The 16,575-nt window shown below is 33.5% G+C and overlaps 1 protein-coding gene across 1 annotated transcript; it reads left to right on the top strand.

Annotated features, from left to right (window-relative positions):
• Positions 1 to 3,001: 3,001 nt before the first annotated feature.
• On the top strand, positions 3,002 to 16,412 carry LOC125271643. The gene is made up of 5 exons (XM_048195763.1): positions 3,002 to 3,607; positions 14,027 to 14,323; positions 14,426 to 14,526; positions 15,325 to 15,392; positions 15,604 to 16,412. The coding sequence occupies exons 1-5, from the start codon at positions 3,163 to 3,165 to the stop codon at positions 15,680 to 15,682; spliced, it is 990 nt and encodes a 329-aa protein (XP_048051720.1). The 5' UTR covers positions 3,002 to 3,162; the 3' UTR covers positions 15,683 to 16,412.
• Positions 16,413 to 16,575: the final 163 nt, after the last annotated feature.

Below are 16,575 nucleotides of genomic sequence, written 5' to 3'. Positions count from 1 at the left end.
TATTATGCGATTAATTCTCAAAATAATTAATATATCATAAATATATCTGCTGTGACGTCACAATCAAGTTGAATTGTGGGATATAGAGCTGCTTGAAGTGTAAAAATGAAACACGCTTGTCTTTCTGTTGTGATGTCATGAAGCATCGCAGACATGGCATCAGTTGTCGTCCACTATGACACACTACACAAGCAGAAAAATTATCGAATCTTGTGTCTCGATGCACATTGTCCCAACAACACCCTACGTCAAGCAGATCGTGGCACAATCAGGCTAAAATCGTGTAGTCTGAACTGAGCATTAATAACAAACATACAAGCCACATACATGCATATATGAAGAGTTTCGTTGCAAAACGAGATAACTCCGTTTTTAACATTTTTGTCAAAACATGTTTATTATTATGTTATCATGTAATTATTTTGTTTTATGGTGCTACTTAGCTGTATTTTTTAAGTTATGAAGGTTTAAATCAAAACAAACCAACTGCAGTTGAATTGATATTAATTGGAATGCACAACCAAAAAACAAGATTTTTGAAAAATTAAAAAAACGGAGTTATCTCGTTTTGCAACTAAACTCTTCATATGCATTTATACAACCAAGAGATCATTGTACATTTTCACAAACCCAGTTAGACTATTCCAGGATTATGTCTTTAGCTTTTGCATGCAGGTTTAGACAAATAAATTTAAAGTAAAATCTAAGATAATGTAACACTGTATGCATGTAAGAGGAGCTGTACACCCTTTAGAATGTGTGTTTTTTTTTAAACCATAATACATATTAACAAACAAAATATTAATAATAACTTTCAGATTAAACTTGTAATGTTAAATATGATAATTGTGTTTCTGTCTCTGTGTCAAATGCAGTTTCTCATGTTTCTGTAAATCAAAGTTCAAAACCGTTCAGGACAGGAAAAAACTCGTCACAAATTAACACAGTCACACCCGATCTTAGTAACCACTCTCACTTCAACATGTTTGTCCATCTTAAACCACACTTCTGAAGAAAACCAACCGCAGCAGGTTTCAGTTTGACTAAAAACTTGTACAGAGATCAGACACAATTTTAACTTTGTACTTTTTTTTTTTTCAAAAACTAAAACTGAGAACTGAATAAATATACACAATTATTAAAATCACAACACTTTATTTACATGTGTGACTTGAAGGAAACTAAAAGTAATCAGATTACATTATTTTCATATTGTGGTGCTAGGATTACGTTACTGGATACTTTTTTATTAAGTAAGTGTTCAAATGCAGCAAGTGAACAGGAAGGTGAAACTCTTGTGGGAGGATTCACACCAGCTCGAATGTTTTCAGCAGATAGTTTTATTAAAGCAGATGCTGAACGAATGAAGAAAATGCTTTGCATGTTTATTTTGTTCTGTTTGTGCTGGATGAGTCTGACTGGTGAGTTAAAAATATATTTTTATGGTTTAATTTCACAAATGTACAATATTTTACAACTTTCAAAATGTATATGAATTTATAATACATACACTTTAGGTATTAAAATGTACCTTCAAGTACTAATATGCACCTTTAGGGTTAAATAAGGTACCCAAGTGCACCTTTTGTAGGGGTACTATTCCCTTTTGTATCTTATTTTCTGATGAATCATGAATATTGTGAAATTCAGTAACTTTAAAGTCTCTCTTTAGATTTTGTAATTTCCAAAATATCATGAAATTAATAGACATTTAAAATATCAGGCTCTGAAATATCCAAAAAAATTAAATAAAATAAAATAAATAAATAAAAAATTACATATGCTTCTGCAGTAATCATCTATAAAAGTTATGGAAACGTATTAGTCAAAATGTGCATGAACCCTGAATCTGTTGGATTCAGTCTTCAGTAGAAATGTTTTTTTTATTTATTTTTTAAAACGTTTTTAAAATTATCCAACACAATAAGACTTTCAATCTGCAATAATTACCAAGTATTTGTTAATTGTGTAATTTTAATAACTACACTGTTAAAAATAAATGTAAATTTACAGGTAATGGTCTGTATTTTTTTATGGGATTTTTTTTTTTACAGTGTGGTTTATTTTTTTTTCCATTTCAGAGCAATACAGTGACTGCTGCACACTCAGAAAATAAAGGTATAAAAGCTGTCACTGGGACGACACACTTTCAAAGTGTACTTATGTGTACCATTCACAGACTAATACATACAATTAGGTAGGCCTACTAATATATACCTTTAAAATATTAATATGCACCGTTTATGAACAAATATTGCATAAGGTGTACTTTTTGAAAGGGTTCGGCCCCACTGACAGCTTTTGTATTTTATTTTATGACAGTATACTGTTTAATTTTTTTTTTTTTTTATCTGCTGTTTTGAATTAAATGAACCATGAATACTGTGAAATCCACTAACTTTAAATTTAGTGTCTGTTCAGAATTTTAAATTTAAATGTATAGATCTGGAAAGGTCATGAAACTCATTGAGACTCAGAAATTCAAAAACCTTCCAGTTGCTTTCAAATTACTTCTATTTTTATATTTGTTTAAAAATAAACTATGTATACTTCTTAGACATCTACAAAAGTTATGAAAAAGTATTTAGAAACTCTGAGATCATTAGAGACGGATTCAGTCTGTTTGATCTACTGATCTGATCAGATCACTTTAAAAGTTAAAGTTTAGGGATGTATTGTATCAGTAACAATTAATCTTAAATCTAGATTAAATTAATAATGCTGCACCAAACTTTATTTAAAAATTGCAGACTTAAATTTAAACAATTATTTTGATCCTCATTTTACTTTAAGATTTGTTTATTTGTTTAGTAAATTATATAAGAATGTATTTATTATTTATGTATATATTCTTTACAAATACAATATTTTCAGGTGATCCTGCAATGTTTTCTTTGTTTGAATTGATTCTCTCTGTAACAGTAGCGGTTTATAAAGACATTTAACATTTTGCATATTTATTTTCTTTAGTTTAACATGAGCTACTGATGTCAGAGAGAAACTTTCTGGTATTCAGTCAAAAAGTAATATTAACATTGTTGCTTTTTAATTTCAATTGCAAATCTATGGTGGACAAAATGAGCCGTAGATTAACATTTTAGTAACAGGTTATAATTATAATCCCTGATTTGTTAATCTGTGTTGGATTTCTGATGTTAATAAATGAAAAACGGGGGAGGGGGTCTGTTCGTATGTCTCACCTTTCTTTTTGTCTTGTGTCTCTATGCTGTTCTTCAGTTTTGTAAACTATCAGAAGCTTTAACCTGTATAAAATCTGTTTGTTCATCAGGTGTGTTTGGTGATTCAGTGTCAGTGATGGAGGGAGATTCTGTCACTTTATACACTGATCTTACTGAATTACATGAAGAAGACAACATACTGTGGAGATTTGGAGCTGAAAACTCTCTCATAGCTAAAATCAGCACTGAGAACCAAATCTTCTCCACATCTGATGTTCTTGATGGGAGATTCAGAAACAGACTGAAGCTGGACGATCAAACTGGATCTCTGACCATCACAAACATCACAACTGAACATGCTGGAGTTTATCAACTAGAGATAAGGGGAGTAAAACTGACAACAAAAACATTCAGTGTTTCTGTCTATGGTGAGTAAACAACACCATTAGTATTCAATTTGCTTCTGATATCGCTGATATCAAAGTGTGACAAATAAAAATATATTATTAAAAAGATGACAAGCTAAAATAAGCTAATTATCTGATTTTTAGTCAAACTTGAAAAACCTTACCATGAATATGAAGATTTTTATTTTAGCATTAAGCATTAAATTGTACCAATAACTTATCTCAAATTCATAACTGTCTGTAGATGATCTTTCACAGTGGTGCAGAAACAAGCATTTTTATTAGATTCATCTTATTCTTTTAATATTTCTGTCCCATAGCTCCTCTTGTCACTCCAAACATAACCAGAGTCTCTTCACAATGTTCTTCATCATCATCATCATCAAATTGTTCATTGTTGTGTTCAGCTGTGAATGTGAGTCATGTGACTCTCTCCTGGTACAAAGGAAACAGTTTATTGTCCAGCATCAGTGTGTCTGATCTCAGCATCAGTCTCTCTCTACCTCTGGAGGTGGAATATCAGGATAAAAACACCTACAGCTGTGTGCTGAACAATCCCATCAGCAACCAGACTCAACATCTGGACATCACTCACCTCTGTCACACATGTGCAGGTACGACAGCGCTGATATATGTGATTACTTACTGATCTGATCTCTGTCTTCTGTTGTAGATCAGACTGATTCATTCACTTAATGACTCTTTTCCTCTCCTTCAGCTCCTCCAGTCTCAGTCTCTCTGATAGTGTTCATCTCTGCTGGATCTCTGTTGATTATAGTGCTGTTCGGGATCTTCTGGATCTGTGGGAAATGTAGAAAAACAGACCAAGGCAAGTGTTACTTTTCTCGTGTCACACACAAAAACTGATTCAGTATTTTCTGTTTTACTCTGCTAGTAGTAAGAAAAAAAGTAATAATGCCATATTATATTTGTTTAATTACTATTTTTAAAACTACAGTATCAAATATATTTAACTGTGTGAAGTAACACTTTATCTTTGACAGCGCTAATAATAATGCAGATCTATTGAGTTTTGTGGTTTAATCTCTTCCTGTTGTTCAAACAGTTCAGATTTGTGAAGATGAGAAAACTTCTGCAATGTTTCATCATCCAACGATCTATGAAAGAAACGCACATAAATGGGTAAGATTATTTATTAATAATTATGTTGAGATTTTTTTTTTTTTTGTATCATTTCAGCAGTGAGTCAGATGTAGATCAGTGTGTGATTGTGTTTTTGTCTGCATAATGATCATCGCATATAACTGAGTATCGGACATGCCATTTTACTGTAAACACTGTATTGTTTATGTATAAAAGAACTGAGTAAAATTCATCAAGTCGAGTTTCTATCTTGTGGCTTTGAGAATCCAAAGGTAAATAAAAGTCAGATCATGTTACTTTCACATTGTGCTGGATTACAATATATATTGCATTTTTAGCAAGTAACAAGTCATTACACTACCATTCAAATATATAATATTACAAAAGTTTCTATTTAAGGTAAATGCTGTTCATTTGAACTTTCTACTCATCAAAGAACCATAAAAAAATGTACACAACTTTCAACATTGATAATAATCAGAAATGTTTTTTGAGCATAAAATCATCATTTTAGAATGATTTCTTAAGGATCATGTGACACAAATGTGAGTAATAATGCTGCAAATTCAGCTTCAATCATGGGAATAAATTATATTTTACAATATATTCACTGAGAAAACAGGTATTTTAAATACTAAAAAAATCACAATATTATTGTTCTTGTGTCTTTAAGCAAGTAAATATGGCTTTGGTGAGCAGAAAAGGCTTCTTTTTAAAACATTAAAAAGTATATATATATTTTTATATATATATATAGCTATTATTAAGAGATCTACAGTAAATTTATCATGTTATTGAGTAATTATAAGTGTTATTTGATAAGCGATTTTGACAAAACTCATACTGTGCTTTTAAGCCTTGCAGTATGCTAAATATTTTTAATATTTGATATGTTTTTCCATTTAAAATATTTGACTATCTCTGTGTGATGTTTTCACAGAGAGCTGAAGAGTACAGTCATGTGGAGTATGTGTCTGTCAGCATGAGGAGATGATCCTGTGATCTTTTTATAGTAAACTCCTGCAGACCTGCAGTATTAATATTGAGATTGATATTAAGATAATCTCAAGATCTTGTTTTTGTTATTTTTTTAAATATATTCAATGTATAAATTTAGTCATTGTAAGAATAAATCAATGTATATTCCATGTTGTAATATTTGACATCATGCAGTTGTTTGATGATTATACATTTCTTTAATTTTCATCAGTTTTGGTGAGTAAAAAATCGAGAAATGCTGCTAACAGATGTATTTTTTCACAGCACTGTTATCCAAAACTGAGTAACAACACATTTTGTGCATGGCTGTGATCTGTTCTGTGACAAATGGGACTTGGTTCATGAAACAAATACTTCAATATTCAATAAAAAGTGCTATCTTCCCAATCACAGTTCTTATTTAGTTTTTTTTTTTTTTTTTGGGGGGGGGGGGGGGGGAGCTTGACCAAAGAGAAGCCAAGATGTTTTTTTGGGTAACAGCCACCAGGTGGCGCTTCGGTAGCGCGGCCGCCTTTTGGTGTGAAAATGCCAAATGGACAACAGCACAGATACACAGAAACAGACAGAATGACAACGAAAGATGACCCAAAAGCGGCGATTCTCACAGCCAAATCAGAAGCGCAATAGAATATTTCTCAAATGAAGTCATCAGTAAATTTTTATGACACCTAGAATAAATGTTGTATTGTCTTATGTTTTATGTTATCAGTTGTGGAATCCAACCATTAAAGGGATAGTTCACCCAAAAATGAAAATGATCCCATGATTTACTCACCCTCAAGCCATCCTCAAGCTAGATATTTGAATTTATAAAGTTTTAAATATGGATATTTTTATTACAAAAAAGCATCCCTTCACTTCAAAAGGCCTTTATTATACATTCATTTTTTTTTTATGGATGGATGCATTTTTTTCTGATTTTTTATTTTTTTTTATATATATTTTTAAATATATCTCTGATTGTGTTCATCGAAAAGGAGATCGTCATATACACCTAGGATGGCTTGAGGGTGAGTACATTTATTTTTCATTTCTGGGTGAACTGTCTCTTTAAACACAGAGTTGAGGTAGTTTCAGCCTACTTTATTATTTCTATTTTATGCAACTTTACACATTTACTATTACTATTACTAGTTACTATTACTCCACTGAAATATAGCCCTATATACGTTTTAATCTCCTGGATCACACTACAAACATGATGATCTTATAGAGCATGATGCATTGCTGTGACTGTTATCCCATTGCCACTTTTGGACACAATGGCTGTTTTTTTGTTTTTGTTTGTTTTTCTCCATAGTCTAGCTTTAACGGACATTAATATAAGACAACACTGCAAAAACAGTTTACTGTCAAGTTATATTCCTGTTATATATTTATTGTAATTTTTTCTTATGCATGTCCCTAATTTCATATATTGGTATTAATTCAGTTTATACTTGAACTTCAAAGAATTTTCAACCCAAACTGACATGGTTTCTAGAGAGCAAAGGTTTTGTGAAAAAAGTGGTAGATTAAAATGTCTGTAAAATAAAGTTTATTTTATTTTATTTTATTTTATGATCACTAGTCTAGATCACAAGCCTCCAAAAACGTATCACATGTGAAACATAACAGTATAGGCCTATAACACCACAACTGAACAGCTACAAATGTAGAAACAGCAATCAATTTTCCTCCTCATAATGGTGTATTTAAAGGATTAGGTCACTTCGGAATGAAAATTTCCTGATAATTTACTCACCCCCATGTCATCCAAGATGTCCTTCTTTCTTCGGTCAAAAAGAAATTAAGGTTTTTGATGAAAACATTCCAGGATTATTCTCCTTATAGTGGACTTCAATGGCCTCCAGACAGTTGATGGTCAAAATTACAGTTTCAGTGCAGCTTCAAAGGGCTTTAAACGATCCCAGATGAGGAATAAGGGTCTTATCTAGCGAAACGATCTGTCATTTAAAAAAAAAAATACAACTGTATATGCTTTATAAACACAAATGATCACCTTGCACATACTTCCGCTTTCCATATTCTTCAAAAAGCTTACGCCGTATGTCCTACGCCTTCCCTATTCTACTTACGGAAAAACAGAAATAGTGCCACGTTCTTTCAATAAGTTGAAAGAAGGACATGGACATCTTGGATGACATGGGGGTGAGTAAATTATCAGGAAAATTTTATTTGAAAGTGGACTAATCCTTTAAATCCAACAGCATGGGTTAATTTAATAGAAAATGTGCTAACTAGTGAGCGCCATCTAGTGTTCAAAATAAGACTTCTTCTGGAACAATATTGCTGGCGTGCTCTCAGATAATAACAGAACAAAATGCAGTATTTTCTGTTTTAACTAACTTAAAGCAATAGCGTGTTCATCGATCATGAAGCAGCTTCAGTTTGACAGTCACAGGAATGAGCTGAAATATTTGCATGCTATCAGGATGATTTTCTGTATTCATAAAGAGATATATTACTTCATAGATCTGTCTTCAGATAGTAAATGTAATACATGCATGACACAATTTAACACTGTATGCATGTAAGAACAGCTGTACACCCTTCATAATGTTTTAACCATGATACATATTAATTTAAAAAACAAAATGATAACAACTTTCAGATTTAACTTGTGAATGTCAGTGTTAAATATAATTGTGTTTCTGTCTCTGTGTCAAATGCAGTTTCGTATGTTTTTGTAGATTAAAGTTCAAAGAAGCAGGAAAAAACTCGTCATCTACAAAGGAACACAGTCACACCTGATCTGAATACACACTCTCTTTTCAAGATGTTTGTCCAGCTCAAACCACATTTCTAAAGAAACACTACCACAGCAGGTTTCAGTATGACTGAATGACGGTAAAACTAGCACAGAGAGATCAGACACGATTTTAACTTTGTAGTTTTTTTTTCAAACACAAAACTGAGAACTGAATAAATATGCATAATTGTAAAATCACAATGGCTTATTTACATATGTGACTTGAAGGAAGCCAAAAGTAATCAGATTACATTACTTTCATATTATAGTGCTAGGATTACGTTATGGGATACTTTTTTATTAAGTATTTGTAAGTGTGCAAATGCAGCGAGTGAACAGGAAGGTCAAACTCTTGTGGGAGGATTCACACCAGCTCGTGTTTTCAGCGGATAGTTTTATAAGAGCAGATGCTGAACGAATGAAGAAAATGCTTTGCATGTTTGTTTTGTTCTGTTTGTACTGGACTGACTGTAAGTTAAAATATTTTATTTTTTGATTTTAGAGCAATACAGTGACTGCACACGTTCAAAATGTACTATATGAATTTAGGTACTTATACGTACACTTTAGATACTAATATATACGTTAAAAGTACTAAATTGAACCTTTAAGGCTAAATAAGGTACCCAAGTGCACCTTTTATAAGGGTACTGTTCCCTTTTGTATCTTATTTTCTGATGAATCATGAATATTGTGAAATCCTCTAACTTTAAATTCAGTCTCTCCTCAGATTTTTGAATTGAAATTTCCAGGTCTGGAAATGAATGGAAATCTCTACAGTGGCTGTAAACGTCTCTGTTTTTGCTCTGCATTGAGGCTCAGAAAGTCAAAACCATTAAGTTGTTTTAAAATATCAGGCCATTTTTATATTCTATAAAAAAATGCATATGCTTCTGCAGTAATCATATATACATCTATAAAAGTTATGGAAATGTATTAGTCAAAATGTGCATAAACCCTGAATCTGTTTGATTCAGTCTTCAGTATGTCTTTTTTTATTTATTGAAAATATCCAACACAATAAGACTTGTACTTTAAATCACCAAGTATTTGTTAACTACTGTATGTCATTTTAATCACTACAGCAGATAACTTTAAAACAAAAATTTTCTTTACACATAAGAAATATTTACATGCAATTCAATAGCGCTGGACGATGTTGTCTCTGTTTGACTCTAACAGTCTCTCTGTAACGGTAGTTTATAAAGACAGTAGACATTTTACACATTACCGTCTTTATCTGCAAGAGCTGCTTATGTCAGAGAGAAATTTTCCAGAAGTCAGTCAAAAAGGAAATTTAATATTAACATTATTGATGTTTAATTACAATTGTAAATCCACGGTGGCCAAAATGAACCATAGATGAGACTTTTAATTACAGAATCACAGGTTAGAATTATAACCCTTGATATGTTGATTTGTGTTTAAAATGAAGTGATGCAATGATAGTGTTTGTCTGTTCGTACATCTCACCTGTCATTTAGTTTGTGTTTCTGTTGCTATTCTGGATATTCTCATCTTCACATGTAAACACAATCTACAGCTGATTTCAGGCTTTGTAAATCATCAGATTAATCTGTAAAATCTGTTCTTCAGGTGTGTTTGCTGCTGAAACAAATGAAACACAGTCAGTGTCAGTGATGGAGGGAGATTCTGTCACTTTATACATTGATGCTGCTGAAATACAGAAAGGAGACAATATGCTGTGGAAATATGGAGCTGACAAGCAGATTATAGCTGAAATCAGTAGAATTTATAAATTGTTCATCACATCTAATGGTCCTGATGAGAGATTCAGAGACAGACTGAAGCTGGACAATCAAACTGGATCTCTGACCATCACAAACATCACAACTGAACATGATGGAGATTATCAACTAGAGATAAGAGGAGTGGATCTGACATTAAAAACATTCACTGTTTCTGTCTACGGTGAGTAGAGATCATAAAGTAATTTTAAAGTAATTTAATTTTTTGGTACAGACAGCAAACACTCACAAACTGTCCACTGGACCAAATGAATGCTGGATCATTTTCTTTCAAATGACCGTGAATCAACAGCAGAACGCTGCTAATATTACAGTAATTAACTGCTCTTGTTTTAATAATAATAATAATAATAACTTTATTTTCTATAGCGCCTTTAAAAAGTAGCATCTCAAAGTGCTTCACAAAAAGATTAAACAAAACATACAATTATACAAGCAATACTTTAACATAAGTGAGATATAAAAACAAAAAACCAAATAAGAACATACTATCAAAAACAAGTAAATGAGAAAATTAACAACTACAAATGAATTAAGTAAAAGCTACTCTAAAGAAATAAGCTTTAAGGGAAAATGTAAAAACACTAAGGGATTCTGCTTGCCTAATCTGAGCGGGCAAAGAATTCAAAAGTCTTGGAGCGACTGAAGAAAACGCCCTATAGATTTTAAACAGGAATGTGGAATGATAAAAGGCCAGCTTCTGAGGAGCAGAGATCACGCGCAGGTGTATGGGGCTAAAAGCTCAGAGAGATAATGAGGAGCCGAACCATGCAAAGCTTTATAAGTAATCATGGGAATTTTAAAATCGACACGAAGTCTGACAGGGAGCCAATATAAAGACTTCAAGACTGGAGTGATGTGATCCCTTATCTTGTTTCCAGACAGGATTTGAGCAGCTGACTTTTGAACCAGCTGTAATTTATTTAGGGTAGCTTTTGTGACCCCGACAAGCAAAGCATTACAATAATCAATGCGAGAAAACACAAAAATGTTGATTCACTTTTCAGCCACCAGGAGTGACAGCATAGGACACAATTTGTCAATATTCCTAAAATGAAAGAATGATGTCTTGAACATGGGGAACAAATGATAACTGTGCATCAAATATCACCCCTAAATTTTTAAATTCTGTTTGAAATTCCAGTGTAGAGCCATCCAGACTTAAAGTTAAAGACCCAGCCTTTTGTAGCTTGTGAGGCGAACCAATGAGCATTACCTCCGTCTTGTCACTGTTAAGACACAGAAAATTTCCAGACATCCATTTTTTAATCTCAGAAATACATTAAGAAAGAAAAGACACAGCCACATTAACATCAGATTTTGAATGTATATAAACCTAATTGTCATCTGCATAAAAGTGAAAGTTGAGACCAAGTGATCTTACAAGTTGACCCAATGGATAAATATAAATGCTAAAAAGTTAAGGGACCAAAATTGATCCTTGAGGAACACCAGATTGAACAACACCGATATCAGACCTGCAACCACCCATAGTAACGAACTGCTTTCGATCTGAGAGATAAGACTCAAACCAGGTTAGTGCAGTCCAGAAACACCAAAGACAGACTCTAACTAAGTAAAATTGAAGGATCAACAGTGTCAAATGAGTGTCTCACTGAGATAAAAAAAATAAAAAATAAAAAAAAGATAGAAAGACAGACAGAATCAGAAGCTATTAACAAATCATTAGTGACCTTATCTAAAGCTGTTTCAGTGCTGTGGAGTTTATGAAATCCTGATTGAAGGGCTCAGAAAGATTGGAAATGGGATGGAAATTATTAAGATTATAGATTAGCTGTAGATTTTTTTTTTTTTTTTTTTTTTTGGTACGGGGGTCACAGCAGCAATTTTAAATGCTACTGGCACTGCACCAGTACACAGAGAATCATTTATGATGCTTAATACAGTAGGACATAAAGCAGCAAAGCATGACTGAAACAGCCTGTTTAGTAGTACATGATCATCTATGGAAGTGGAAGCTTTCCTTTTTGAAACCTCATTGCAAAGAGAATTCAAATCCATTGTGGAGAAGTTTGAGAGATGGTTGCCAGAACATTCAGAAACGGATAAAGGAAAAACAGGTGAAGGAAGAGTAGAGATAATACATTTACAAGTGTGATCAATCAAGAAACTTGTTACAGAGGTGAGTTGAGGCACAACCAATCGAAGAACTGTTACATTTGAGTAGTTTGTTGATAGAATGAAACAGTTGTCTTCCAGTAACAATTGGTTATCCTGATTGATGTCAACAATCTGTGCAAAATAAGGCGCTGCAATTTTAGACTTATATTCAAGTAAGTGGTCTTTCCAGGCCTGGTGAAGAACAGTCAAGCCAGATGTACGCCACCTACACTCCAGTGTACGACATGATGCTTTCATTGCACGCAGATTATCATTATACCAGAGGAACGTCCAAAGGAAACAGATCGTGATTTCAAAGGGGCACATAAATCCAGGCCAGACGAGAGAACAGAATTAAACATGAAGACTTTGTCTTCCAGTGCATCAAATTGAGAAAAACAACTTAAAGAAAAATCAATGAATTCAGCAAAATCAGAGAGTCAACTGATCTCCATTTGCGATAGTTAATAATGCGAGAAGATGTGTTCATGCCAGGCAGCTCCATATTAAAAAAGACAGCAAGATGATCAGACAGCCCTAAGTCTGAGGTGGACAACTGGGACACAAATGAACCATTTAGGATCAACAAGTCATGAGTGTGGCCTTTAGTATGAGTAGGACAGTCCACCAGCTGGTTCAAATCGAAGCTCTCCAATAAAGACAAAACGTCTTTTGTTATTGTAGAATCTTTTATGTCCATGTGGATGTTGTGGATGAGGAAGTCCCCCAAAATAAGAGTTCTCTCAAATTTGAGGCACAACAAGGACAACATATCTGAGACCATCAGACTCTTTGTGCTAGGTTTCTGTTAAAAATGCAAGGTCCAATTTTTCTTCTGTAATGATGTCAGATAACATCACAGTCTTATTACTGACAAAGAGCGTGTTGAAAAGTGTGATTTCAACATACGAGGAGCAGCTGATGAAACCGGAGGAACCCCCACTTGCTTTAGAGCCGATAGGTTGTTAAAATGAATCTGTGAAGAGAACGGGGCACCAAAAGAAACTTACCAATTCTGGTGCCAATTGAGCTGCACGGCATTGAACTGTGAGCACAGGTCTAGAGGACGTCATGCACTAATGCCACCGTCATGAAGTTTGTTTCTGATGGTTTGGTCAGAAACATGTACACCAGTATCCTGTTGGAGGTCATTTTGTAGGGCTCTGGCAGTGCTGTTCATCCTCACACAAAGGAGCAGATACCAGTACTGCTGCTGGGTTGTTGTCCTTCTACGTCCCCGTCTCCTGGTATCTCCTCCATGATGTTGAAACTGTGCTGGGAGACACAGCAAACCTCCTTGTGACAGCATATGGATGTGTCATCCTGGAGGAGCGGGACTGCCTGTGAAACCTGATTGTGTTGCAGTCATGCTACAGACAGTGACAAGAACCCTAACAAAACACAAAACTAAAGACAAATCAATCAGGAAGAATGAGAGATCAGTTGTCTAAGGCCTCAACCTGCAAAATCATTCCCTTTTTGTGGGTTTTCTTGCTGTTGCCTCTCCTATTGACACTTTCATTTGCACCAAAGCAGATGAAACTTATGTTAAACCGGTCAGAAAGGTAGCCAAGGCACGCATAGATAGTAAGACATGCGGTTCCATTATATACTGTAATTTTACAGCAACTCAGCGCATTAAACCATGCATTTTTTATTAATTCATCTGTATTCCTCTTATTCTCTTTTTTCCAGCTCGTCTGCCTGTTCCTGTCATCAGCAGTAACTCTTCACAATGTTCGTCATCATCATCATCAAATTGTTCATTGGTGTGTTCAGCTGTGAATGTGAGTCATGTGACTCTCTCCTGGTACAAAGGAAACAGTTTATTGTCCAGCATCAGTGTGTCTGATCTCAGCATCAGTCTCTCTCTACCTCTGGAGGTGGAATATCAGGATAAAAACACCTACAGCTGTGTGCTGAACAATTCATTCACTAACCAAACAAGACATCTGGACTACATCACTCAACTCTGTCACACGTGTTCAACAGGTATGACAGAGCTGATATATGTGATTAGTTACTAAGCTGATCTCTGTCTTCTGTTGTAGATCAGACTGACACATTCACTTACATTAACGTTTATCATTACAGTAGAGAGTTGTTCTCTGCTGTTTCTGCTGGATCTCTGTTCATTATGGCTGGATTTGGGATCTTCTGCATCTACAGGAAACTCAGAAAAACTGAACAGCAAGGCAAGTGTTACAGACTGACTTTAACATGAATTTTTGTAGTTAACACCTCTATCTTCACCTTTTATTTATGAAAAGAACCAAAATCATTTGTGATGATTGTGTTTGGCCATTTCTGTAGATTTACTCATAAATAGTGTTGGGGGTAACACCAATGTCTTTGCTGCTTCTTCAATTGAAAGCTGCGCTGTCTTCTGTACTGATATGAGTTTACATTTCCTTCAGCCTCAGACTTATTCATTTCAATTTTGGTATGAAAGGGCTTTTACATTTGCTAAAAAAATAGAACTTTTTATTTTAAAAACAACAAAGCAAGTTCAGACCACACTTGAACACAAAAGTAACAATGCATTACTTTCCATATAGGTAACTCAATAATTTAATTAGTTATTTTTTTAGGGAGTAACGAATGCAATATTGTGATGCATTACTTTTAAATACTGCTCATTAATGTCCAGACCTGGGTAAATTACTTAAAAAAAAAAAATGTAATTGTAGATGTATGGCTTTGTTTTTTTCACAGTTTTAAAGTAAATTATTTTTTGGCAAATATATATTTCATGTAAAATTTGAAAATGGTATTTTTCATGACAAATGTAAAATTTGAGAACTTATTTTAACAATAATAAACTGCCAAGTGTTGTCTTTAGAAAGAGACAAAACTTAAGTTGTGTTCCAAAACATTCAAGATTCATTCAAGTTGAAATGCTTTGACATAATAACAAATATGTTGTAAGGAACTAGATCTCGTTAGGATTGAGTTTTGTTGTTTTAACGCATCTATTGTTGTTGTTGAAACAGTTCAGACTCACGAAGATGAGATCATTTACACTGAGCCAACGTTCAACAAAAGAAATGCACATAAATCAGTAAGACAATTAATTAATGTTTTGAGTGTCTTTGTATAATTTCAGCAGTCAATCAGACGGCCATCACATTACAGCACATATCAGATATTTATAAACACCATAAGAGCATCATTCTATGCAAGAAATAAACTATACATCACATTACAAGCTTCAGGATGAACCTGCCACATGTATTATTATTATTTTCTTATGCATTTTTTTTTTTTTACAGAAAGGTGAAGAGGACGATAATGTGGATTATGCACCAATCACAAAGAGAAGATGATCAAACTTCAGTGTTAGCTGTGTGACCTGTGACCTTTTTTTTTTTTTTTTTTTTTTTGTGGGAATTGGTCATACCGAGGGGTTTAAAGTGTGAAATGGTCTCTTAAAAACTTCAAAATCACTTACCTTGTAATACAATGACATAAATTATAATTAATTTTTAACCCTTAAATGTGTGAAAATCTCATGAAAACTATGTAAAATGTAGATGCAAAATACTCATCAAAAGGAGTGAAGAATCTGCTATTGTCATATTTATTTACATCTCTACACAAATGCGGTTTGATCTGTTAGACAGCTTGTTCTTGAGAATGTGTCTAATGTTAGTCACTTGTGGTTGATGTCTGTTTGCGAGTGTGTCTCTGAGGTGTGGAAAGTGTCTGTGAGAATAGCGTGCGGTTGAAGGGCTTTTTCCATTCCTGCTCGCATGAGGCCATATTTCCATTCTGCTCTACACAAAACCTATATTTAACTTATCAATGCTGTTGTTTGACATAAACGTCTTGAATCATACAGAGTATTTACTGTTTAATATGAAAATATATATTTTGTGTGCATATGCATCTTGATCTTTTTAAGAATTTTAAGAATAATTGCAATGTGTGATTTACAGTTTATGATTGATGGTTGTTAATAATTAGTTTAAATCAGTTTTAAGGTGAAACTAACTAAAAGTAGTAGTGCTGATTATAATAATCTTTTATTTTCAGTAGCATAACAGTGCCGCTGTCCAAAGTAAAATATAAATTGTCAATTTATAGTGAAATAAATTTTAAATCAAATTACCATTAATTATCTAAAGAATTTTTTAAAAATTCAAAAAAAAAATTTTTTTCTTGATTTCCAGTGTTGGTGGGGTTTAGGTTACTGTGTTTTGTATTTTTAGGCATGTAGAGATACACCTGATCCACCTGAGCCA

Source organism: Megalobrama amblycephala, linkage group LG7 (assembly GCF_018812025.1).
Source record: "Megalobrama amblycephala isolate DHTTF-2021 linkage group LG7, ASM1881202v1, whole genome shotgun sequence".
In the NCBI taxonomy this organism is placed as follows: domain Eukaryota; kingdom Metazoa; phylum Chordata; class Actinopteri; order Cypriniformes; family Xenocyprididae; genus Megalobrama; species Megalobrama amblycephala.
The sequence above is the reverse complement of the archived record's forward strand: the minus strand, read 5'-3'. Positions and strand labels throughout refer to the sequence as shown.

Excerpts from the sequence above, each read along its gene's own strand:
- LOC125271643 (XM_048195763.1), top strand. The coding sequence starts at position 3,163 with ATGAAAAACGGGGGAGGGGGTCTGTTCGTATGTCTCACCTTTCTTTTT. Across the intron at positions 3,608-14,026 it reads ATTCAGTGTTTCTGTCTATG|CTCGTCTGCCTGTTCCTGTC; the intron begins GTGAGTAAACAA and ends TCTTTTTTCCAG. Across the intron at positions 15,393-15,603 it reads AAAGAAATGCACATAAATCA|AAAGGTGAAGAGGACGATAA; the intron begins GTAAGACAATTA and ends TTTTTTTTACAG.